General features: G+C 36.7%; 1 protein-coding gene across 1 annotated transcript in view; it reads left to right on the top strand.

The window, feature by feature from the left end:
• The window catches only part of POLN (polymerase (DNA directed) nu), a 92,318-nt gene that overhangs the window by 62,345 nt on the left and 3,113 nt on the right, over positions 1 to 26,860 (top strand). Inside the window, exons 19-23 of the mRNA XM_010023073.1 lie at positions 2,313 to 2,444; positions 5,378 to 5,488; positions 8,583 to 8,661; positions 17,600 to 17,667; positions 26,552 to 26,613. Coding sequence (XP_010021375.1) covers positions 2,313 to 2,444; positions 5,378 to 5,488; positions 8,583 to 8,661; positions 17,600 to 17,667; positions 26,552 to 26,613 — 452 coding nt within the window. The remainder of the gene's footprint in view (positions 1 to 2,312; positions 2,445 to 5,377; positions 5,489 to 8,582; positions 8,662 to 17,599; positions 17,668 to 26,551; positions 26,614 to 26,860) is intronic.

Raw genomic sequence — 26,860 nt, forward strand, 5'->3', positions numbered from 1 at the left:
ATTATTGTTAGACACCTGGAATTGATGGACTGAATTCCACCCACAGTTCATCTCCTTTCAAAGATCTTTTCATTAAGGAGATCTTTTCAAAGATCTTTTCATTAAGGAGACATTTTGATGCAACTGAAGAGTGTGAATAATATTTATTTCACTTCTTTTGGGGTTGAAAATGCAGATGCATTCCTTGAGGAGCTTGCCTGTATTATGTTTACAGGAGTTAATGAAAATCTTCCATGTAGTAAATAGTGATCTTTTTTCTTCTTTTTTTTCTTAGCTTTGGGTTATTCTTGGTTCATATGTTCAAGGTCTTCTCTATAATCCTGGGGGTAGAACATAGTATAACAAAGAAAGAAGAGTCTCATTATGTCTAGGAGTTGGTATTATAATAAAGCACCAAATTTTGAGAGGGATGACAGTATTACTGTCTTTTGCTGGATTTGGAGCAAATCAATTTGCCTGCTTCTGCCTCAGTCATCTTGTAGAACTAAAGCACAGAACATTTAAACACCTGTAAAACAAGGAATTAATTCCATTCAATGGCAGTATGTTTGGGCCCTGAATCGACACAGAGGGATGTCAAGGTGTTTAAATGGAAAGCTAATGATATTTTCATTTTTGAAAGATGATATTACAGAATGGAGAACACTAAAACTCATAAGCTGCTGCTAACAATTCCTCTGGCACAGATAACTCACGGAGAGTGCGGAGAGAAGCTGTAGTCCTCTCCTGAGTGTTTCTTCGCATGGCCTGTGCTCCTGCATTGTGAAACAGGATCTGACACAATTATGTGGCTGTACATTCTTCTCTTTTTTTCTTCCCAGCATCTGCTTTTCCTTGGAATATTTCAGACTTCCTTACTGATATTGTGTCTTAATTTTCCTACTGTGTTATGCAATACTTTGTTCTGTATATCAATAGTTCTTTAAATGGATAACATGGACAAACTTAGATGTTACAGTTCCCTAAGGAAGCCACAGCAGTCTCCTTGCTGTTAACAGCATGTGCTTTAGCAGATAGATTTATCCTCTGCTGGCCCAGGAAGAAAACCTCAATTAATTAGATGTCAAATAAAATTACAGACCTATAATAGCTCAGCAAGAGTCATTGTGGATGTCTTATAAATTTCTTCTTCTAGCACCTTGTCCAGACTGGTGTTCCTGCAGCTTAGTGCAGATCCTGGCTTGACTCAGGACAAAATGCTACACAATTGTTCTGAAATGCACATCAGACTGACAGTGATGGCATTTAGGTGGCTGAAATCTTCTCTCTCTAAAAAATGCTAGATAATTTTTGACAGTATTACAGTGACAATAGCTATTCTGTGCCTTTGGTGCCTTGAGACATTGCCTCTCCACTTAGGTTATTTGCAGACACAGGGCTGGTTCTGCGTTGCTGTGCAGCTGACATGAATATATGTGTCTTTCAAACATCATCTGACTAATGTTGATGTATGGTTTATTTTTACTGGAACTGTTTGGTTTATAAATGTATTTAAACTGTAGCTCTTAGTTTATATTTTCACACTCTGGAAAACTGTCTTCAGCTTTTTTCCACCTTATCTTATAAATGCTCTTAGATCCCACGTAGTATATATTGTGTGCCTATATCCTGTCTAAAAGTTATTATTCCTTTCTGTCTCTATTGAAACACTTTTTCTGTTTTGTTTTAGTTTTGGTTTTGGTTTTTTTATTTCTTTTTCCAACCCTTTTATCTCACAACTTGGACCCAGATTTTTACAGACATTGAGGAACCCATGACTATTTGGAATCTATGGGACTCAGACTTCTAACAGCCTTTCTAAAATCAGGTTACTTGGTCTGATTGCTTCAGCAGTTAAGTTTTCCTGTGGCTTTTCCAATAAATTGAAAGGTTCTAGCTAAACTGAACCAGCCACATCTCCATTCTTTTTTAGATCTTCATTCACATTTGTGTTTAAGATGGTTTTCAGATTCTTTATCTGCTCCTCAAAGTTTGCAGATTTCAACACTGAACTAATAAAATGATACTTAAAGCAACAAAGTTATTCTGTGATCAAAAGAGATTTCAACTATATTATAGGAATTCTTAATTACGTACTTCTTATATACTTCTTATGGGATATATTCTTAATCCAGTAACTTCAGTAAAACATTCAAGCTCCAAATTAAATATTTATTTTTTAAAATATGATTGTAGTGTATCAGATCTGTCCTCTTTCACAGAGGTAAGTAAAGTTAACTAATTCCACTAATTGTGGTTGTAGCAGTGCTATTGTATTTAGTGGATTTCCATTCTGCTTTATTGCATAAAAAAGATCGTTTCTTCACCATCAGGTAAAGAACGTCTTGCTGACTGCCTGGGAATTACTCCTCTTCAAGCCAGTCAATTTATAGAGAGTTTTATGCAAAAATACAAGAAAGTACATGAATTTACGAAGAAAACCATTGAACAGTGTCGAAATAAAGGTAATCCAAAACCTGTAAACATATTTTTGTTTACAGATCAGTACTCTCAGTGGTGAAAACAAAGACTCAGCTCGATCCAAATTCAGATAGTTACAGGACAAGAAAAAAGTTGAGATATCATTTCTTGGTGAATATGTGGGTTTTTTCTTTATATATATATACACACACATATATATGTGTGTATGTATATATAAAAAAAGAACTAGTTAAACCTGTCTGCCTTTTCTCAGAAAGGTGCTAGCAGAGTAAGACATCTGTTCATAGAGTGAACTCTCCTGAATGTCAAGTTACACTGCATCATTTTGACACATAATGTACTCCACACAAAAAAGCCCAAGGAATCTTTTACTTAATAAATATTGTACATGGCTGCTGGACCATGAAAGTTCAGCCATTTAGTCAAAGAGCCAATTTACAAAGCCCTTTTTCATTTTTTTTACATATTTTTTATTTCCATCAATCAGAATTTATGTTCTTGAAGCTCAGGTGGTATCTATGTTGACAAATGCATGCAGAGTGCTACTTGGAGCCAGGAGCTGCAAACTCTTCTTGCATCCTATTCGTTGTTAGTCTACACATTCATTTGTATTTAGTGAATCCTAAGAGTGCAGTAATTTGATGCTTGAAATACTGTCTTTTAAAAGCTACTTAGCAGAACTGTCAAAATGTATTTCTTTTGTTTCTTAATAGGGTATACAGTACTAAGACATTTTGTAGAAATAAATAGTAAATTTGTATTATAATACTGCATCATTGTATGGGTGAGTGTCATGGTAGAAACATATAGCTGACTTCTAGTCATGAAAACGGATAATATTCCTTTTTTTGTACTTTGTAGGACTTAAAAATGTACTGGAAGCATGAATTGTCATTGTGTCATGTAGTTACATTCCTTCGTTCCTTAATATTACTAAAGAAAAGTGAAGTTTCTGAAAACCTATTTTTAGCTATAATTAAGCCCAGCATAACATATATAGTAAAATATTATTCATTTATTATATATTCTGATCTAGTTAAAATAGCATAGCATTATTTTCTTAAAGGTGAATGAATTTCAATAACCATACTTCTGTGATAAAGGATCTGGTTTATGAGTTTAGTAGACAAGAGTGTCGTAACCAAAGTCCTTGACTGACATCAGACCACACTTGTGTAGTTAGTACTTACTGCTCCTCTCACCCCCATCTATCAACCGTTTTTTTACCTGTTAATGGTAGAACAAACTGGTTTGGTTGTACAAGCTCAAAAAATCTGCAGCAGGTTGACATTATTTAGTATTTTTCTCGTTAATCCACCTCGAGTCCAACTTCCCAACAAAAACATTCCAGCCTAGTGAGCTCATTGTAAGGTAACATAGTTACTTAATCTGCAGTTCAAAGGTGAACAGCACCCACTTGACTAATATTTAGATGTTATGAATGTCTGATGCTCTGTGTAGACGTGATAAGCGTATGAATAATATTAATATTTGTGATTAAGGTATTTTAGTTTAGATTTAAGGTTAGTGTATATAGAGTTTATATGTCACTATATTGTTTTTTATGTAATTATCAACGTATTAAAAAGACTACATTAAGACCTCATTGAAATATGTATTTGCAGATTAGTCTTTGACCACAGACCCATACTCTGCCACTATTATATGAAAGATGGTATGTGGGGATGCTCATTGGCTATGAGTATTGCAAGGGCAATTCTGTTGTGCAGACACATCACACTGGAATAAGGATATTACAGTAGATCTGTTTTTTACTGAGAATCCAATATTTCAAGAATTCTATCTTTAGATACTCTTCTTCATGGAGACTCTTAGTTGAATTGGGAAGACTGATTTGCCAGTGTCCTAACCCCCAGATAGTTCAGCTCCTTTTTCCAAAACTGGTACTTTTGGTATCAGTGCTTCTAGAAATACACTAATTTGCAGAAAGCTGTATTAATTCAGCAGAACCATCTTTTTCATCTGCACATAAGTCTGGGTATGTGTTGTCCACAGTAAGGTCATAACTCTTTGGAGAGGTCATCTTAACATATGTGCTTTGTACCTTGGTTGTCAAAGACGAGACGGTGACAGTCTGAACTTCCATGGTATCTCATGGCAATTCATGGACAGTCAAGGTGATCACAAGTATAACAAAAGATTTTGTAAAGATATATTTTTAACACTTATTTTTAATTTTTCTTGAAATAAGAAAAGAAGTTTAGTTTTGAAGATAAGCTGAGATAGGGTTTTGCGTGTGTGATTTTGACAAGAGGATTCTTCCATCTCTTTTCCTCTCTCATCTCCCCTCACTTGCCCTCCATATTTTGGCAATTTAGATCATTAAGCCTAACATGAAGCTTTAACTGTGTTTTCATGTATTTCTTTTAAAATAAAAGCCCCACCACACTAAAGTCAAGGAAGTTTGGCTGTGAAAGGGATGTGAAATCACCACAGAAAGAAAATGGAAAGAAGTTAAAACTTTTTTTCCCCAAAAAACCTCTTTGATAATTTTGGGAAATATTCATTAATGATTTAATTATTCTACAAATTGATTTTTCTTCACTATTCCCAAGTAAAATACTCATTGTATAGAAAGCTCTAATTATGGCTGCTAATAGATAGCTAATTCTGCTAGGTATTTATAGTTTCTTCTCCCACAGAGAGAGCTGGCTGGTATATCAGTAGATGTTCCTAATGAAAGCAGAGCTTTAATGAACAAAAGTTTTCCCTGTATAACATGGACCAATTCTCTGAATGAAGTAATTCTTAGACCAAAAATACAATAAGCATTTAAGGTTTAAATAAGAGAAGTTCTGCTTATTTTCAGAGGGCAAAATGTTAAATTGACTCAGGCAGCACATAATTACAAAAATGGATATTATCTGTAAAATGAATTTTTGAAATTTAATTTTAATCACTCTAAGAACAGTAATTTCTATCTAAATCCTACAAGGTTATGTGGTTTCCATCATGGGACGTAAAAGGCCATTGGCTAATATCAATGCACAGGATTACAAACTGCGCACTCAAGCGGAGAGGCAGGCGGTCAATTTTGTTGTTCAAGGTAAAATCCTGCTCACCAACTTCCCTCTTTATCTGTGCTTGGCTTTAGTGGACAGCTCCTCTGATCATCTCAAAAGAATGAATATTCTAGTAGTCTCCTAGACTCAACTACTGAGGCATGAGCTGTATTAGGAAAGAGAAGTTGCCAGTAAACAGTGTCATAAGAATAACAGTATCGGTGTTCTAATACACTGCAGTGCTCTGTGGTAGGTAAATACAGGTATAGATACAAACTATGTATAGAGAGGTTATCTAGAATTCAATGTTTCAGATATATTGCTGTCTTAACACTTTTTCCTTTCTGGTTTTGATAGATTATTATTTAAAAAGGGCTTCTGTGATTCTACTGCCTACAGATTCTAACTTGTATTGTGCCAGATAGCTTTAGTTTAAGTAACTGTCAACATTACAAGAATCGTGCATTGTTATTATTTGTTTGAAACCCAAATCATTCTTTTTAAGGCCCATTCAAACTTAATCCTGTGGAGGGCAAGAAAAAAGGTGGGGTGTATTTTTCCATAAAAAACATTGCAAATATGCCATATAGGTTGGAAATGTAAAAGTCAGCATAAAGTGCTCAAGCGTTAGTTAATCTGATGCATTAACATACTTCTAAATCACTTGGATCTCAGGCCTGTAGAGAATTTACCCACCTAAAGAAAAAAATAAACTCTGGGCTGGCAGTCCAAGGCTGAGATTCCTCCTACTAAGCCACTGCTTGGAAGAATTACTTTTTCAATTGGACAATGCTGACAGGGTTTTCATTAAGTTATATTGGAAGTGCACAATTTATAGGCAAGGAAAAAGTGCTTTCTAGACATGGTGGTGGTGTGTTTTTTACAGAGTAATTTGAATTTTCTTTTTGAAAGGATCATGTGTTTTTTCTTCTTTTTGTTTTTTCCTCTCCCAATGTTATTCATTTTAATGTTTCATTTTAAAAATTTATGTCATATTTGACACTCCTTATAATTAGTAACTGAATTTAAGTACTGACTGTCCAAGGATATGTACAGATCTAGAATTGTAATAGATATGCTGTTGCTTGAATACTGAGCTCAAGTGATGGCTGCCTTGCTGTAGTAGGCACCCAACTGTAAAATTTTACAACAACCTCATAAAATCTGCAGCAGAGCTTGCATGTTTGGAACACTGGGCATGCCTGTCCCGCCTTCTCCAGAGACTTGTGTTCCGTGTACCTGGGTTTCCATCCAGCTGGCCAGCAGCCCTGTCCAGTTAAAGGCACAGTGCTTGAGCTAATAGAGCGAGTCCTGCTGGGTGTACAGTGTAGTCTTAATAAAGCCGCACGGCCTCTGAGCAGCACTTGCTTATGTCCATCTGTCCAAGAACTCAGAGCTCAGGCAAAGCTATCACAGGACTGTCTATGAAACACTCACTTACGTGTACCGTTTTGTGCTGTACTGAATCAGTTTGACACTTCGTTTGAACAGGAAAACAAGATAAGTGTTTGAGGCTAAATTTGCAGTTAAATGTAGCCATCTCAATGATCAGCTGTGATTTGCACTTGATGTAGTTAACGAGTTAAACAGCCTCAGTATGGGATTCAGAGGAGGCAATTTGTCGTAAGATAACCATGAAGAAGAAAACCATAAGAAAACCATGAAGAAGAGGTGTTAAGTCTGTCTCCTCAATCTCTTAGATACTCTGTCTTAGCCAAAAGGGCAGCTGTGTCCATCAAGTACAGCATAGCCAGTCAAGGGAGGTGATTTTCCCACTTGACACTGCACTGGTGCAGCCCCACCTCAAGTTTTGTGTGCGGTTTGGGGCACCTCAATATATGAAGGACATCAGACTATTGGAATGTGTCCAGAGGATAGCGACCAAGATGGTGAAAGGTCTTAAGGGCAAGACTTATGAGGAGCGGCTGAGGTCACTTGGTTTGATCAGCTTGGAGAAGGCTGAGGGGTCCCCTCATGGCAGTCTACAGCTTCCCCAAGGGAGGCAGCAGAGGAGGAGGTGCTGATGTCCTCTGTCTGGTGGCCAGTGATAGGACATGAGGAAATGGTATGAAGCTGCTTCAGGTGAAGTTCAGATTGGACATTAGGAAAAGGTTCTTCACTGGGAGGGTGGTCGGTCACTGGAATAGGGTTCCCAGGAACACGGTCACAGCACCAAACTTGTCAGAGTTCAAGGAGTACCCAGACAATGCTCTTTATCATATGGTTTAGTTGTTGGTAGTCCTGCAATGAGCAGGGAGTTGGACTGGATGAACTTTATGGGTCCCTTCCAACTTGAGATACTCTGTGCTTCTATGATTATCTCTCAGCAGAGTACCCTTACCATCTGCCTACATGGCTATTCCTACTCTGGAAGTTGAACCATTTGGAAGAAAGAATACAAGATTCCATCAAGTTAGGGGTGTGTGAAAAAGGTATCTATAGTCTAGTATGTTTAGGATATCTGATAGGACAAGGAGAATTATGGCTTCCAATCCTTACTTAAAGGATTGTTTCTGTATTTTGTCTGACAAATCTTTATGTAAAATGTATTGGACCCCTGTTGTGTGGTTCAGGACAGAACCCTTCACCAAACTGCAGGCCTGGAGAGTCATTCTGCCTCTTGATCACCAGAAATACGTAATCTATTATATAACATGACACTGTTTTATGCACCACTGCTCTTAACACTGTAATGTAATGAATATACATTACATACGCATGGAAATCTGAAAAAGCATAAAATTAAGTTTCCAAATGGAAATGTGGTGTTGAATCAATGTTTTAACCTTTTATGACATTAAATTTTAATTGATTTATAGGCAAAATTTCATTGCAATTTAGAGTTAGATCATTTCAGACATTTTTCATAAAAAGCGATTTTTCAACTCCTGGCCATGACTGACAAAGTCACCTTTAATTAACACATAATTTCATATTATTGTTTTCTGGTTTTAATTAACATGTAATTAATTTATTAATCTTACGATATTTCAAATATTACATGAGTTGAATGTGCTAGTTTTACAAATTCTTACAATTCCGAATCTTCAGATGTTTTTCATTCTTGTGCCTTAGTTCTAAGAAGAACATTTGCCTTTTGCATGCTTTAAATTAAAACCAGATCACTTTCTTTCTTAGGATCTGCAGCTGATCTCTGTAAAATGGCTATGGTGGAGATTTTTACCTCTGTTGTCATTTCTCCAACTTTAACTGCCAGGTTAGTAATGAATGACTGCAAACCCATTTAATTTTAAAACAAAAGTAGTTGAAATTATGTGTTTCTGGCATTTTAAGCAGCTTTAGATATACCATGTGTGCCTCTGAATCTTTTAACAAGCAAGGACTTGTGGGATGGTTTTATACATTCAAAGATATCTTTGTGCTTAAATGGTTGGATCTGTAAATCCATCCCAAGGTGATGAAGTGCCCTGGGGCCATTTAAACTCAATCAGATCTAGTTCAGTGGTAGTTCCACATCTTTGAAATCAAGCCCACTGATCATATCCTTCCTGTATTTTGAGTGCATTGTACAATGGGAATTGAACATTCAATGGGCTGGGAAAAAAAACAGGAATCAGGAAGCCAGTGCTCAAGCAAAATAAATGAACATGTTTTATTCTTCTATAGATGGTTTTCCTTTGCTAAAGAAAAGCTAGGTCATCATCATTCCCTTCTGTTGTGACTGCACATAGATGGAGATCACAGAATGTCCTCAAGATTTTTATAACACTAGCAGAAATAATGAAGTCTACTTTTTTGTTATAAAGGATGGAGGGGATGGTGCAGAGAGTCAGTAAGAATTATTATTTGCTGCAATAGAAAGAAACTTTGAAGTTAAACATTCATAAAAAATCCCCAAACAAATGGTTTCTCATCTTTTGTAGTTCTGTAGTAAACAATCCAGCAGAACACGATTTTTTGCAGTACAAGTTCATATAAAAGCAGACATAGTAGGTAGTGCAGAACATCAGTGCTTCTGTTGTCACCCAGAAGGGGAAATCATAAAAACTTAGCTGTAGCAATCACGTATTAAAGACTTCAGTGGGAGTTTAGGTCAGCACAAAGTAACAGGGTTTGGCCTTCCAAACATACTCTGCAATTATGTGTAATATGTAACCCTATAAACATTCTATGTGTGTTTGTGTGCGTATCATTGTGTTGTGAAAGCACAGGGGACTGGCCACACCAGGCATCAGAAAAATATCACTGCCTATCCTTCTTATTCCTTATCATGAATGTCACACCTGGGAAAGACCAAGACTGCAAGGGCATCTAAAAGAGACAGACTGTTTTAATCTGGAATTTTGAACTCCTGCCACCCATTAACAACTGGATAGCTTTGCTAAAGGACAGCCTTTTAATAGTCACTAATGGCTCCTTGCTGTAATATTTAGTAGGTACTTAGAAGCCAGGCTTGACAGAAAAGCACAATCAATGCCTTTATAAATTCTGTGAACACTAACCTGGTTGGACAGTGGCTTTTGAAAGCACCACTGTGGTCTTGCCAAAAGACTGAAACTTGAAAATGTGTGATTCCAGTTGTGTGCCAGGTGACATTCAATCAGTTATTTTTCCAGCGTTCTGTTTCTTGATTTTCTTTTCAGTCAAGCCAGGATAATGATCCTAACATCCTTTGTAAAGTGCTTTGAAAAATATTGTTAAAAGGAAGCGTATGCATAATTGCTGCTGTTGTTGTAACAGTAGGAATGCACGGTAGCTCTTCCAAAATGAGAAATATAATCAATCTCCTATTACCATCCCATCAGATCATACTAATTCCAAAGATAGCACATTGCTATCTTTTCTTCTATCTTCATCCCCCTTGAAGGTATTTTTTTTCTTCCTATCAGAACTTCTAATTTTGGAAACAGGGTTTTCACTTTGAACAGTATATCAAAGAGAGATATCTTTTATATATGCTTTAGAAGTGATTATGAACCATACAGTGGGAGACAGTATCCTATTAGGTGTGGCCAAGTAGTGGCTAACACTTAGCATTCTGTCTTCCTTACCTTGGAATTAAATGAAAATAATAAAGTGAATTCTGCATAAGGTCTTACAGTTTGTAGTGTTGGTTTGCAGGTATGTTTGCAGTCTTCTCCACTGACAGCATTGCATTCAGTTTTCATTCGCTGTATGCTGTTCATCTGTCAGCAAGCTCTGACCCAACAGTATGAAGCTTTATTTTTGTATGAGTAGTCATCAGTAGGTATTTCAGGTGTTGTTTGAACATCTGATATTGCATTTGGAAGTCAGGGAAAGGAAATCAAGTTACTTTTTCATGATATTTCATAAGAGGCCCTCTTGACAAAGCAGCATATTCTACTGTGACTGATCAATGGCTGTTCTGTCAACTAGCAGTCTCATTTTTCTCTGTATTTCTTCATCTTTTAATTCAAATACCAGCCTGGCAACTTACGCTGTTGACAATAAAAAGTCTATCAGTTACTTGGAAATAATTTGCATTAAGCAATACATATGATAAGGAACTGATATTAGTGTGGGATAGCTGTTGGCATCAGTGTTAACATCTCTGCATTTTGTGCAGCACTGATGAGTAATCAAAATGATTTCTTCAGACATCTTCCACTTTACCTAGATCTTTTCATTAAGAAGCTGTTCTGCTGCTGATGGCCAGGTTGCTTACTGAAAATGTGCTGCTGACATAAATTATTCAAGTGCCAGCTTTTACCTGTCTGATACAATTCACAGAACCTCCACGCAATGTTTCCTGCAGGCAGATGTTAGCAAAGAAACTTCTGAAGTAAGATCAAGGCATACAGTAGCAACTGAAAGAAAGATTTATGGAATTGACAAGAGTGGGAAGGTACTTGGTGAACTCAGGTGGACAGTTGTAGTTATTTTCAGTGTTTAAAACATCATTGCAGTGACAGATGCATAGAAACTTGGTAAGAGAAAAGGATTCTTGCAAATAGTGAAAGAATTGCTGCCTGAGGAAATTCTTGTAAAAAATATCACTTTGTAAGCTGAAGATGCACTGATGTTACCCAAAGTCTACCTGGTGCTACACAGACATCTCAAAAAGTCATTAGAGATGTTAATATCCCAATAACATGCAAATTAAATTTAACAAGTCTGCAGAACTATTGAGTAATTTGGTGTGAATCCAGCAATTCTGCTTTCTCACCAATTTATTGTTCCTTCAGCACTGGACCTGTGCCACAAACACACAGCTTTACTTCCCAGCATGTCCCAAGCCTAGTTAAAGAGACAGGTTCAGCAACAGGGCAGATATAAATGAATGATCCGAAAAGGAGGAGACACCAGCAAACAAAAGGAAAAGGCAGGATCTTATTTTCTTGGTCCCAGCTGCTTTTCAATAGCAGTGGATGTTGGAAGTTTTGTATGTCTTCCTCAGGGAACAAACACTTTAAGCAACCCAATGATTTTCTGAGTTGGTGAACTGTAAATGCAGCTCACTCATACAGATAGCTAAATTAGAAACAGCCCTGATCGTCCCAGGAACAAGCATTGTGTTATGTGACCTGGATTTTTTCATATACAATTCGTGTGATAAATCACAAATGATTCATTTGGCTTGAGTTCTTGACACAAGAACCTAGAGGCATTTTTGTAAGGTGTGTAGGGATTCAAGCATTAGTACTTCATGCTTGTCATTTCTCAGATTCGTGTAAAACGACATACTAATAAAACTAGCTTCTTGATTAAATCATAGCTCCAACCAAACACAATCAGAAAACTGCTTAGTGCTGCTACTGTGTGATGGTTTTCTTTAATTCTGGGCATAAATCTTATGTCCCTGTCTCTTCAAGAATTAAATAATTGGGTTTACTCATGTTATAGCAGTTATCCAGGATTTTCAAGTAAATGTTTGTTGCTCTGGAACTCTACCCACAATTCCCAATATATGGTTGCAGATCTTCTCTGAACGATTAACTCTTGTCAGTTTTTCTCCTTAGCCTAATACTGGAGAAATATAATCACAAGGAAAAGATAAAAGCTTTGGGTTCTTCTTGAGGAGTGAATAAAATTTTTGTTTCACAGACATATGCTTTTGTTTCAGTAGCAGAAGGAAACATCCTAGATCATACTGCTATGTCAGAAATGACTGTGAGCTCTCCATAGCTGCTGTCCCATTCCAGTATGTAGCTCTCTGCTTCCTAAAGTGGCCAGATAACGTTGTATTTCTAAACATGCTGTGACTTCACAAAATCATTACTTTCCTCAAGCATTCAAGCAGTATTTTGCATGTATCCACAAGATGGTGAGCTGTTACCTGAACACTTCATGCACAGTGAGCCAGAACAAGTCAGAATGATTTATTCTTTATAGAAAGAGATAAATATATTTAATATGCTTAAATATCGCAGCCAAATGGACATGCATGATGTAGCAAGTTTTGCAATGTTCCTTTATATGGGTTGTTCAACACAAATATATATGTTATTTAGAAAAGCCTTTTGTGGATCACCTTTTAGGCTGGTATGTTTTAAGACACTTTGGGTACATGCGAAAATTCTATTCTTTTTAATTAACCATCTGTTCAGATTCCTGCTCTTCATGATGCAGCTGCTGAGAAAACAGATTTCACAAGTTAGCTGAATTTTTATTGTTATAATGTTAAAATGTCAAAATATCTGGGTCTTTATTATGGAAACACTGAAAGGTGTAGCTTAAAGTTAATGCAGGTAACATCTACACAAGCATGTTATATCTTATGCTATGGCCTTCACAGCTTTTTACCACTGCATTAGAAATCCTTATAGATGCAGCTTCAAAAGGAACTTGAAAATCTGCAAAATACTGCAAAATTATCATAACCTTGTTCCTTAGTTACATGACAACTTAATAGTCATTCCTTCCACTGGAATATGTGTGCTTCTGTGGGGAAACTGACACAATTAATTAACAGGTAGTATTAGTAGCATCAGAAAAAAATTAATTCAGTTTTAGTGTAGAGAACATGGAGATTTCTAAGGAGAATCAGATCCAAAATCCATCTGGTCCATTACTGCTGAGTGTGGCCAGTAGCAGATGCTTCAGGAGGAAGGTATAAGATTTTATAGTAGGATAAGCCTGTCTGTCTGCAGATTTTCATCTTCCTCTGGTTGTGGGGATGAATCTAAGTTCTGAAACAGAAGATTTTTTTGTATCAAAAATGTACAGAGGCCTACTCTCTGTCTACCTTCAGGTATTAAATGTTGATAGCTGTTCTAGGAGGTGGTACCCCTGCAAAGTCAATGCAGAGACCTTGGGGTTTCCAGATATCGATTCAGAACATCTAAGTCAGAGCCTACCTTGGCCCCTTGACTACAGAAGGAGCATGAATTTAATTAGTTTGAGCATCTCTTGGCGCATTTGAATGGCCTGAAACACTGCACATGGCTCTTAAAAAACAGCTTCTGAGAAAGACTACAATGACTATCTTGGTTTTGTTTTATTTTCCTCCTATCTTACACTGGCCTCTTCTATCTATTGTAAGGATATTCCTACAATAGAGTCTGCATCATGTCATGCCACAGCACTCTCGTTTGCAGTTTAAACAAAATGTTGTTTCCTTTAATGGTAAAGAAATGCAGTTGTTCACCAATAACGTAATAGCTGTTTTGTGGAAGTCAGTTCAATAGACTACTTATTTCTCAGCAATGCATTGAAGTAGTCATAAAAAACTTGTAATTCTGTACTTTAGCACATAGAGGTCCAGATCTCAAATATATTGTTTTACAGTAAGAAACAAAACCTTCGTTTGTTCTTATATTAGACATACTGGCCTGGTGCTAGGAAATAATATACTGTAAGGAGGCAATATGGCTTCATTAATACAATACTTTGAGAAAAAATATCTTGATGATAGTTTAATTTGTTTTGGCATATATACATCAGTAATAAGATTATTATGTAGTAATGATAACTGGGTGTATCCATTGAAGGCCTGAGAAGTTTAGCCTCTGTGTTGATTCATAGGAAACTGGAAGAATGATGAATGTAGTGTGGAAGAGAATAAAAAATTCTTTACAATTCTCTAGTGCAGTGCAATGGTTTAAGAAGGATTTTGAGTGCTGGGCACACTAAACTGTTGTCAAAAGCCATGTTCAGGGTGGCAATCATAGAAATACTCCTTCATTGGAAGGTGCAGTTTGTAGCAGTATCTCCATTCCATACCATGTCCATACTTGGGCGCAGGTCATGTTTCTCAGTAAAAGAAATCATGTATGTACTCATCAAAAATGATGCCTAACCTGCAGGCAATCAAAAAAATACTTAATAACATACTAGCTTGTAAATCAAAGGCATTTTTATCATCTGTAGAACAATAAAGATACTAGTCTCTGCCTGGTTTGCAGTTTCTAATCTAGTTTACTGTACCTTTTAGCAAGAGATAATGAGAGGAGTTTGCTATTTCAATATTCCTTCAAAGTGAAGCTGATTCAATTAAGCTGTTAAGCAAAAATACAGGTTTTTTTTCAAAGTTCTTTCACTCAAGGTGTGCAATGGGTGGGTGGGTGCATGCACTGGAATGGTGGAAGCTATGAAATTTGAATGTATAAATTGCTTTGATTTTTCCTTTTATCTGCATTGATATCAGATTGAATGCTTCCTTCCGCGCAGCAGCGTAATGCATGCAAGAATTATTACTTTAACAACCCTGAAAAAATACAGATGGCCTTGTACTGTAAACCTGCAGGAGTAGAATGGATTAAATTGATGAGAGGTAGATAAGAAAAAGACATAAAAGCTTAAAATAAATCTAACTTGTTAGATGAACACTAAGGAGGAAGTAGTGTCTGCTATTCCACTTCTTGGCATCAAGCTAGGAAATCATGTTTAGCATTAATTAAAAATTATGTAATATCTTTCCAAAACAGAAGTGTATTAGAAATACTTATTTCTTAGATCTCACGTCTCTGAGATAAATCTTATCCCTATTTTGTAATTGAATATTCATTGCTTAGCAGGAGAGTAGCAGAGCTACACAGAGAACCAGCAATGCTAACTTCTAGTTCTGTATTTTAGCAGACAGAATGTTGTTCTGAACTTCAGTTAATTGCTTGATGTTTAAGATGTGGTGGATGTAATTCTGCAGCTCTGTGCAGTTCCTCAGTTAACTGTTAATACACCCGAGCTGCTAGGCTGTGCTGTTCAGGATGACAAGCACTGAGAAACAGGGTCCTTTAGCCCAGGCAGAGAACCAAGCTAAAAGAGCTGTGCTGCTTTCAGTAGACGAACTGGAGCATGCAGAGCTGTGTCATGTCTACTGTGCTGTCCAGACAGAAATTTTGAGTTCAGTTCACATTGCTTCCTGGTTCACATAAGGTTGCACCAATCTTTGGTCCAGCCCTGCTCCTCCTGAACTCAGTTTTACTTTTAGCTTGGAGAAGAGGTGATCAGATGATCCAATGCTGAGTGGTTTTGAAAATCTAGTTCTTTTTTCTCCATTCCTAAATCCTGATGAATCTATATAAAATGTTTAATGTATATTGTAAGTTCTTCTAAGAAGGGACTTTTCCTTACCAAATATTCAGAATATATGGTGCTCTAATCCTGACTGAAGGCATCTCATACAAATAATAACCACTCACTCACATTTCTATTGCACTGGTTTAATCAATGCAATTATTTTCACTTATTCAATTGATTCACAGTATATTAATATTTAATGTTCACAGTTCTTTCTGATTCTTATCTTTTTACATGTCACTTGAATGATTATAAGGAATCTGTTACTTTAATTAATTTACTTGCATTGGAAATTATATCTTGTCATGTAACTGTATTGTCTTGCTAAAGATGATCATGGTCTTTTAATCTATTTCTTTTTGTATCCTATGTCCCAGTTTCCTATTAAAAATATGTTAATCTGTTTCACTCTGCTTCTGACTGTGTTGTAAGTGACTAATAATTTAAGATCTATTATTAGAGCTCACCACACTGTTAGTCAATGTCACATTGTAATTTAAGGCAGTGTGAAACTATCTTAGGATATTTTCCTGAAAGCTGTGAAAAGTTATAAGTAATAACCATATTGATGTTTCAGCCATTTGTAAAGCATTATTTACTTGAATCACTACTGGGTAATAAGAGAAGTCTACAGAGGGCATTCAATTTAAATGTTATATACAAATTGCAAAGCAATTTGGAAATAGGTGGTAGTTTCATGACTTAGACTCCCAACAATAATTAAAGAAGTACTAAAATAAACCTAGTAGGAATACAGTTTAATCCTATATGCAGTATTTTTCCTTCCTGAGTGAGAACTGCACTTAGGGATTATATGTGCTAGATTGTATCTATATTACCATGGACTTGATTCAATCAAATGCATTTATTATTTCCATTGTGAAAGTACTTTTGCACACAAACCAAGAATTTAGGGTGCTCTTCCTGTAAGCACTGAACAGTTAAGTCACAGTCCATGTGCACGAGACCTATGATATAGATCTAATACAGACAAAGTGAAAAACAAAGCAGCAGTATAAATTCATTGCAAAACAGCCCTAGCTGAAGAGCTCAGGTCCATGTAGTTGCATGGCTTTCAAGGCGTTACTGCTTTCAGCTGTAAACTCTGCCTTTATGAAGGCAACTATCCTGACAGCAAAGGCAACAGATCAGGTTGTGTATCTGTGCCTACATTTTCACTCTTCAACCCACTTGTTTGTCACCATGAGAGCACCTACTTTGCACTTAAGTGAAACGTCTCTTTCCTGGAAAAGACTCAAGTCACTGGCCAACTAGGAGTTGGTATTGGTATACCAGTGAGCTAAGTACTCTTACTATTGACTAAATTGCATTAGTAAAACCACCCATTTCCAACCACAATTATTCCAGCTCAACTTGAAAAAACAAGCTATATTAACAAAACATAGCCTGTCTCTATAATTTCTTGCATTTTTCTGCAAATTACATTGGTTTTAAGTAATAACTTGTCACATCATCAAATCCCTGAATGACATTTATAAGCTAGCAAGTAGAGTTTGGGGTTACAACCTTTATGTTTTCAGGATATGTGGAGTGGCAATCCTCCTAAATCCATTAATGAATTTTTCATTTCCTTGGGACATTTATTTTCACTTTAACATATCAGTTGTGCATGTGGCAATTAGTTGATGATATGGATGGAAAGCATTGTTAGAAATTTCTTGCCTACGTTATCTAAAGTCTCTGAAATATTTCAGGTTAATTGCCCAGATTCATGACGAGTTGTTGTTTGAAGTAGAAGATTCTCAAATCCAGGAATTTTCAGGTAAATACAATCTCTCTTGCTCTTTCTCCCCCACGATCTTTTTTTCTCCCTATAACCTGTGATTTCTCAGAGGATAAAGAATTAATGTAACAAGAAGCAGCACATTGATTCTTATGATTAAGGAAATGTATACGGAGCAGATTTTTCTGGATGTTTTCCACCACTGGCTCTCATGTAGATAAAACGTGATACACTCCTCATCTGGAGTTCATCAACATGCTTACTCGTTTTAGTTTACTTATCAAGATTCCCTTGTCCAATGTGTGAATCCTGTAAAGCTAAATAATAATGCTTTAGTCAGGGTTTCAAAGGGGTTTAAAGGAAATAAACCAGCTCAAGAAGAATGGCTTGGAAAGTATATGAATACCTATGATTGGAGCCCATTACATAAAAGAAGTATGAAATTCTTAGTGTAGGAAAATAATGTGCTGTAATTTCTAAGTTTACTGCTTTTTTTATATTTAGAGAACTTTTTAATGGATTTTTCAAGGTTAAGGGTTAGTAAAAGTTCCTGCCTACATTTTTATCCTCTTCTCTGGCTTACTTCCAGACATTATTTCCTAAGAGAGAGGGTATCTCATCATCTGGTACAAATTTAGCTAGCAAACAAGGGCATATAGGAGGCTGTTGGGTCTCTTCTCCAGTAAGTAGTGGATTTATTGCTTCAGGCACCAAACATTTATTCACAAGCTTTGGTCTAGTTTGAAGCTCAACAATACCTTTGGCTAAAACAATTAGCATAATGTCACAAATATTTAAATGATCCAATACAATAAATATCTTCCATTATAACCTAAGCATCTAAGAAAAAAATAATTTCACCTTCCTGTGTTGTGTTCATTTAAACAGTACAATTTGTCATATTAGTCTCATTTCATCGCTGATCCCTCTTGTGAGTATTAGTTCATAATGAGAACGTTAAACCTTCATCTAATCAAAACAAAGAACCTGGGAAATATTCAAGTTCAGTATATTAGGGACATAGTAATGAATTAGGTTAGTATATTAACATTTGACCTCTGAATGCGGGAGTTCAAATCTGGTTTAAATTAAAAGAACACCATACAATTTATGAGACATTGCAGTATCTACCCAGAAGAGGCCAATGTCTTAAAGTGCCATAGTTTCAGAGTTAGAAAGCGTAGTGTGCTGAATGAGATCTGTACGACAGCATTGAAGTATTTTTGATATCTTATTTTACATCAATTTGCATAAAGTATAGAGCTAATATTATACCCAAAAGATAAAAATTATGCATGGTCACGTATACATATAAAAAAATCACAGATTCTGCCCTCATTGGGTCAAATGGTGATCTCCATTACTAATATTTTTTAATAAATTCAGAAAAATCAATATTTTTCCAGTATAATGGGAAAAAACCTCTAGCTGTCATATGAATAGTAGTAATAAATTAGTATTAAATAGTAGTAATAAATTATACCAGTATAGAAACATGATGACTACAGGCTTTTTTCTGGAAATACAAAGAGTCCAGTTCAAATCCTCAAATGTGTCTGCTCTACACACTACAATGTAACTAGTTTGCATATCTCCACATCTACCTGCAGTGTGCTGAACAAATGTACCTGGAAATTTCCTTGTTCTGCTTCAAAGCTATCACCATGTAATTGAAGTTGCTAAAATGACCTTTAGGAAATGGACCTGGGCAGTCTAGAGGTCTGAGGTACCTTGGAAATTGTCACTGCACTTAACACAGGCTGCCAAGCTTGAGTGTTCATGCTGGAAATTTGTTTCATTCTGCTGTTTCAAGATTGATTTTTAGGTTTGTCTCTACTTTGCCCTAAGAGGCAAAGAAAATAAGAAAATTCTGCATTCCAGCAGCTTTCAGATATACTCACTTACCTCAGAGCAGAAGAGTGATAAAATGTCTTTTCCTTAGCAGTAAAGACCAACCTAAAACATTAATTTCTTTCTTCATTTCTTCATTCATTCATTTCCTTCCCCTTTATTCATCACTGCTGAGGCTACACCTAAAGTACTGCGTCCCGTTCTGGCCTCCCCAGTACAAGAGAGACATGGACTGGAGAAAGTCAAATGAAGGGCCACAAAGATGAAGGGACTGGAGCATTTCTTCTATGAAGAAAGGCTGAGGGAGCTGGGACTGTTCAGCCTGCAGAAGAGAAGGCTCAGAGGGATCTTATTAATGGATATATATACCTGAAGGGAGGGGGCATAGAGGACAGAGCCAGGCTCTTTCCAGTGGTGCCTAGTGACAGGAGCAGAGGCAAACTGATACACAGGATTTTCCCTCTGAACATCAGGAACCACTTTTTTACATTGAGTGTGATTGAGCAGTGCACAGGATGCCCAGAGAGGCTGTGGAGTCTCCATCCTTGGAGATAATCAAAAGCCATCTGATCACAGTCCTGGGCAACTGGTTCTAGAGGGCCCTGTTTGAGCAGGGGGGTTGAACCAGACATCCTTCAGAGGTCCCTTCCAGCCTCAACCATTCTTTGACTGTGTTTCGCAAATAGATCTGCTACTAGTGAAAGAACTAACCCAAGTTGTCTTAAAAGTGACTGAAGCTGGCTCTTCCTTCAGTGTCATTAATGAGGATTTTGCTTGATCTGAATAGGCAGAGAAAGGGTGTTTCTGCACTAGCATGTAACTTCCGTCAGAAGTATGATGATGAAGCAGATCTCCCTATTGTCCCCAGTCCATGGTGTGAACAGTTTTGGTTCACATCACAGGGCAGTCTGAGAGTGGTTGACCTAGATTCCTTTCAGATGAAACTAAATAGGAAGACTCTTTTCTCCTAATCTTTCCCAGTCATTTCAGGAGCTGCTAACTGAGGTAACAAATTAGGTATGTGAGTTTCAAACCTAAGGAGGAGTGTCAGTGGGATGTGTGCTTCTAATTTACTTCAGGGCTTTGAAAGTTCGAATATGGTTTTCATCCCTTTACCCAAAGTTCTTTCTCCCTTTTTTTTCCAAGGTCTTACTCTTCTTACATTTATTTGCTGATATTCTTTAGCTGTCAGCTTTGTCTTTACATATCTAATGAGCTTTTGTCCATTCAGAAACTTGAAATTACAGAATCTGCTGACTTGCAGTTTCCAGCCTGCGGCTTAATGATCCAGAGAGAAATCTCAGTTGTACAGTCACAAAGCTCAGTAAAGGGAAAGACGTGGATTTAAAGCTAAAGAGTAGTGTTTGATGGCTTTAATGGACTACAGTTCAGTGCTATGTTAGTCTTCCGCATTTACTGTGATCCAAGAAGCGCTGGCCTACTATTCAGCAGGTTTGCATTCTGATTTCAGTCATGCTTCTGATCTACTTTTTCAGGAAAGCAACAACAAATGTGTGTGTCTCAGTTTTCTTATTTGCAGAATTGATATGAAATCTTAAAATGCATTTAAGATTTATAAATGAAGAACATAAAGGTAAATAGCATTATTTCAATTAGATCATAGCACAGAACAAAAGGGTTCTGAGCAGCATTTCCCTTATGGAAATGTCTCTTTTATATAGTTTTCCAACATTAAAATGTGTGCTTCTAAGACTCTCCTGAGAGGAGGCTGAGCATTGCCACAAGGCAATCAAAGTGCTGGTGCTTTCTCTGTTCCTGTTTAGGACTTCATAGGCCACAATAAGAATTTTCAGTACTTTCCAGTATACAGAAAACCAATTTGTAGTGCATCTAATAATCTGTGCCCAGCAAATGATTTTGAGTCTTTTGAATTTCATAAACAAGGGGCAAGCAATAAGGTGTTCTTTTTTCCTAACATCTACTTCTGCACAGAATACTGCATGTAACTTAAGTTAGGTGTTATCTGTATTTTGGAAGAACAGAAGCCATCAAACAGAAGCCATCACCCACAGTTTTATAGTGTGCATATGGTTCACTCTGAATGGACAAGGCAAAACATCATTTATTTATAACAAGGATTTGTGTGTCCAAGCTTTGACATAGTTTGAAATACAATAAAGCACATGCTACTCTGAATCGTGTGATTTTCAACAAAGATATAGCATATTATTTATTTCCCTCAATTCTCTGTTTAGGTCAAGAACAAGACAGCAAAACAGCTTTTTAAAAATACTCCTTCTCCATTAGAGGGTGCCTGGAAAGATCAAATCAAAACATTTGGCAGAAATTAGTTTGGTTTTGGCAGAAGACTGTCAGCTTTACCATCAATAATCTGCCTGGTTTCTAGCGTGTCTGGCTTCCTCACATCCAGAGCTCTCCAGCAGCCCAGGAAGCAGAAAGGCAGATGATATTTTGGGAATGCCAAAAACTGGGCTCTTGGATCTGAGAGAACTCAGCATCTCTGAATTCTGAAATCTATGTAATCAGGTAGGCAGACTGTCCCCCTATCAAACTGTGAGTCTCTCTATGGACTCTGGAAGACTATTCAGGAATTGCAAGACCCAATTTTTCATTTTATCAAGACTATTTCTGAGACCACCTCTCCATGCTGTTTGAAATGCCTCTTTGCCCTTGAATTATTCTGAATACATGACTGCTAAAAGGGGGAATGCACTTTGGGGTGAAGAAATGCAGAATAATTAAAATTTTTTACAGTATAGGGATACCCATAGTTAACAACTGTAAAATCTGGCTTCTTATGTGTATTCTGTATGCACCTGGTGGACTTGAAAGGTGAACTTTGCCAGTAGTGTTTATTGTGGATGATTCCTTGTCACTCTGCTTGCTTAATTGCATCCATTAGTGAGAAGAATAATTAAAGGAAAGACACTTTCTACTTGCAGTAACATATTTTTGTAGAAATATGTGTATTCCAGTACTGTAAGTTCAATAACCCAGTGCATTAGGGCAATTTCTGAAGGTTTATTTTTTTAGAACCCATTTATAATAATACATTATTAATAGAATTAAAGAAGTTCATTTCTGCATCTCTTCTTATATTTGGTACATATAAAATAGTACAGTTTTAAAGATTTTATCTGATATTTTACCAGGTTTAAAATATTTCAGCTGTAGTAACTACTTTAAACGTAAGAAAGCAAAAGGACCAGTCTAAGAAAAAAAATCAGAATAAACTAAGCCCATTTATTTTGACATGTAGATCAGTTACATCGTTACTACCTAAAGAACAGATTAATTTTTTTAAAATCTTCCAATACAGATTTTTGGCTCCTGTACAGATTCCATGAAATTTCTTTTTATTCTGCTACAGTTTCCCACTTAACGGCTACCAAGGCAGCTGCGTAGAAGAGTGCACATGGGAAGGGGGCTCAAGTAACGGAACAAAAGAATGAACTAGTCATCACAAGTTAGTGACATTTTCTGCCCCCTGAGCTGCCTTTTTCTGACTTGAAAAACACAGGTGCATAAACTAAAGATGCCTCCAGATAGCTTTCAATTTGCAAAAAGCCCTATTCCATAGATCATGTGTCTGGCTGGCTTTGACATGTTTCTGGAGTCATAATTTCATAGGTGAATGAGCTTGAAAAATGTCTTCAGTATGATAAGGACAAATAAGCTTTTGTTCCACAGCAGGCATGAGTGTCTTTTCTTTGTTCCTCTTTACAGCACTTTCAATAAGCATATTTATTCTGGTCAGTATCAAGAAAATCTAATATATGTTAAAATTTCAGTTCCTCTGTGATCTCTTTGCTTTGCTGTCACCAATTTTTGTTTATACATAATATTTTAACATGACACGCTTAACACAAAGCATTCTGGGATGAGTATCATGAACAAATCTCATAATTGCTGACTGAGGGTTTTGAGAGATAAGTTGCATAGGTTGGGAGAACAGCATTTTACAGATGCCATTGCAGTATTTGGCTGGCTGCAAAGGAACATTTTAAAATGAATAATTGATGTGCCCTAGATATACTAGATTCTTGACTGAACAGAAATAATTATTATACCAAAAGCCCCCATCTAAATCTTAGAAAAGAAAAAGAAAAACTAAGAGTGGTAGGAACAGATGTATTTAAACATCATGGTCACTTTTGTTAGTAACCACACTCTATGATGTACATGAGATAAAGAAGACACAGTTGTTTGTGTTCGGATTGTTTATTTTGAGCCTTGAGAAAGCGGAGCATTTTAAAGGAGATTTGAGAGAGCAGCAGGAGAACCAAGATACATAGGACTGACGGGGACCTCTTCTGCAATTACATACCACCGTGCCATATGGAGTTTTTTATAAATTATCATCTCCACTGGGAGACTGCTCCAGAATTTCATCTCTCCAAAATCTAGAATTTTCAATTTCCAGCCTAAATGCATTCAGCTAGTTTACCTATTTATTTCTGTGAAAAGACTGTTATTTAGTTTAAATGCTTCCTTCTTCACTGTTTACTTATTAGCAGACTACTAAATGGGAATGGTAATCCATCTGCTTTTTTTTGCTCTTTCTGTTCTTATGTATTTATTATTTCATTCAAAATCTATTGTAAAGTAGATGTAGGCAAATGTTTTGGATACTTGCAAAGGTATGATTTCAAAAGGCTGAAATGCAGGCAAAAAACATTCTGATTGCTTGAAATGGATGGTTTTACTATGCCACCCACTAAACTCTGGGAATAGATGGCGAAGTCAGTGTGACATGAGAAAGAGAACAGGGAGCCAAACTGACACAGTAAAAAAACAACAAAGAAAATGGAGCAAACCCACGGGGAGGTTGTGATGGGTAGTCAAAGCGAATGAAGAACCTTTAGGTTTGTTCACTGATATGGCCACTTTGCTTTTTAAAATTAAGAGCAGTTAAGAATGCAGCAGAATTCTAATCATGCCAGATGCCTTCAAGCAAAAACTTTGTGAACAAACAGAGCAATCATCACTGCCATCATGAACCCCTTTTTGGGCTAACAGTTACATGGGAGAGAACTAGTCAAAGTTAGAGATCTAGACAACTAGGGGTAAACTGGTTTCACTCGGTGCATATGCAGCCAGCACCCTTTATCATACCACTCACATCTTTCAACCCATGACTCGATGCCGCTGACTTGTGCTCCATCTTTTGATATCCATTGGAGTACTTTGTGTCAAAAAGACCTATTCTCCCATTGCCCTGATGCTCTATTGCTGTTTAGCCATCTAACAGCTCAAATAACATCAAGTTGCACAGTTAAGTGTTCCCTTCATAGGTGCTTTGGTGGAACATACAGAGCTGAGTGATTCTGCATGAAAAGCAGAGAATCCAGATGTTGTGTTCTCACAAAAGCCTTGTGCAGCCATAGCCTGGTAGGCAGCTTATCAATGGAAAAATTGTTTACCCAGGGACTGACTGGCAATCCACTTCACCATCTGGTTGGAGTGCTCCTCTTGGCTGTATTGCTGACCTCCTGGAGCTGGCAGCTTGTTTAAATTCCAAGTGGGCTTCTCAAGATGGAGGCAGTCCAACATGCCTCTATTATCAGCCATGTTGCCTTGGACTTCATTTTAGATGGATAATTATTTAGGCCAGCACTTCCGCTTTCACAATCTATGGTTGCAATATTTGTTTCTGCTCTCCAAAAACAATGCTATGTCTTACACTGGACCATAAACTACCTCCAATCTAACATGAATAAATATATAGGTGTAGCTGTTGTGTCAATGAATGTCTCCATTTCCTCAGCTTTGGCATTTCAGGCACTGATCTTTTGAGTTACTGCATAATTTGGACTTCATGGAAAGTCTTATGACAGCTCATTAGCATGCAAGTCTGAGTGAGCCAGCAGCCTGACCACTCCAGTTCTGTTCAGGCAGAAGCTAGTTATCCTCATCATTGTTATCAAGCCACCCTCAGTGTCACAGATGTGACACAAAACATTTCATGCTACTCTTCATTAGAAAAGATTTCTAATGGCATTATTAGAAAAGGTTTCAGTGGCAGCCAGAGCAACAACCATAGGCAGCTACTCAGAGTTCTTGCCGCTCCTTTGCTTTTCCCCTCAGCTGCAAAAGAAATGTAATGTGCATCAAAGGATAACTGCCAAAAAAACTTCTAAGTAATCATATGTGTTTCAGTCTAGCAGTTTTCACCACGTACTGCATCCCCTGATACTTCTCGATTCCATTAGGCACATGGTGACATCTTGTCAGAGAAATGGAGGTTGCTCAATAACTTTGTTCTGGGGCTCCCTGGTATTCCTATTTTACTTTCAGTAGCTAAAAGTTACTCCTGTTTTAAAAGCTCTTTGTCCATTGAATCTCTGATTAATTTATATTAGAACAATATTGTGTTACAGCAGCAAACATTGTCACACAGAACACTAATTGTCATGACCAAGGATGACAAATCCGATCCCAAATGGTTGATTTGGAACAATTATAGATGCATTTGCACAGTAATAGTGAGCACAGTATTATGACACAATGAGTTGTTAAGTTGCATAAATCATACTGCAGTTTAATTGTTTAGATTCTCGAGCACTCCACTATCCCACAGGGAAGACCTTTTTTAAATTTAGCTCTGATCTTTACTTTGATGAGTAAGATATTTCCAACAGTTCAGACTTAAAGTATTTTTTTTCTTTGGTTGGTTTTTTCAGATTGAGTTTTACATCTGCACAAGAAAATTAAAATGTATAAAATGTCACCAAACACATAGTTGAGAGTACTGAACTTGAAAGCTGAGAAATACAGCACTCGCACATGCTGTACCTATGTATAAAATATAGTAGTGCTGGAGTTCTCTATTTATGGGTTATGTAAGCTAAATAACTGTCAAAATTTCACCCTAAAATTCTATTTAAAATAAGGAATTGAACCGCCACGAGAGAGAAAATATAAATTAAAAAAAAAACAACACTGAAAAAATTGTAAATGGTTAATGATTTTTTTTAATGTAGAAATACAGGTATTATATAACAGAATATAAACCGGGATTTATGTATTTTTCTGTATAACAATTCTATCATGGAAAATAAAGCTATAGGTTTTCAAATTTACCTTACAGCACTGGTAAAAAGAACAATGGAGTCCCTGCAGCAAACCACAGCCTTGGAAGTGCCACTAAAGGTAGGGACAATTCTGAATTTCCATTACCGTCTCAGGCATACTTAGCTCTGTATGTTATCAACATCATGCTAAGAATCTAGAGACAACCATTTTGCCTTTCACTTCAATAGTTTTGTTTTCATATTTGAAAGTAATTGCATTTTTAAATGGCTATAAAAATTCTGGAAGAAAATAACTGAAAGAAACTCAGCCTCCATTTTGGAAAGTGTGATTGTCATCGACTCTTGTCTTAGCAATGCAGTATGAT

The sequence above is a fragment of the Nestor notabilis genome, unplaced genomic scaffold, assembly GCF_000696875.1.
Source record: "Nestor notabilis isolate BGI_N333 unplaced genomic scaffold, ASM69687v1 scaffold3001, whole genome shotgun sequence".
Lineage (NCBI taxonomy): Eukaryota > Metazoa > Chordata > Aves > Psittaciformes > Psittacidae > Nestor > Nestor notabilis.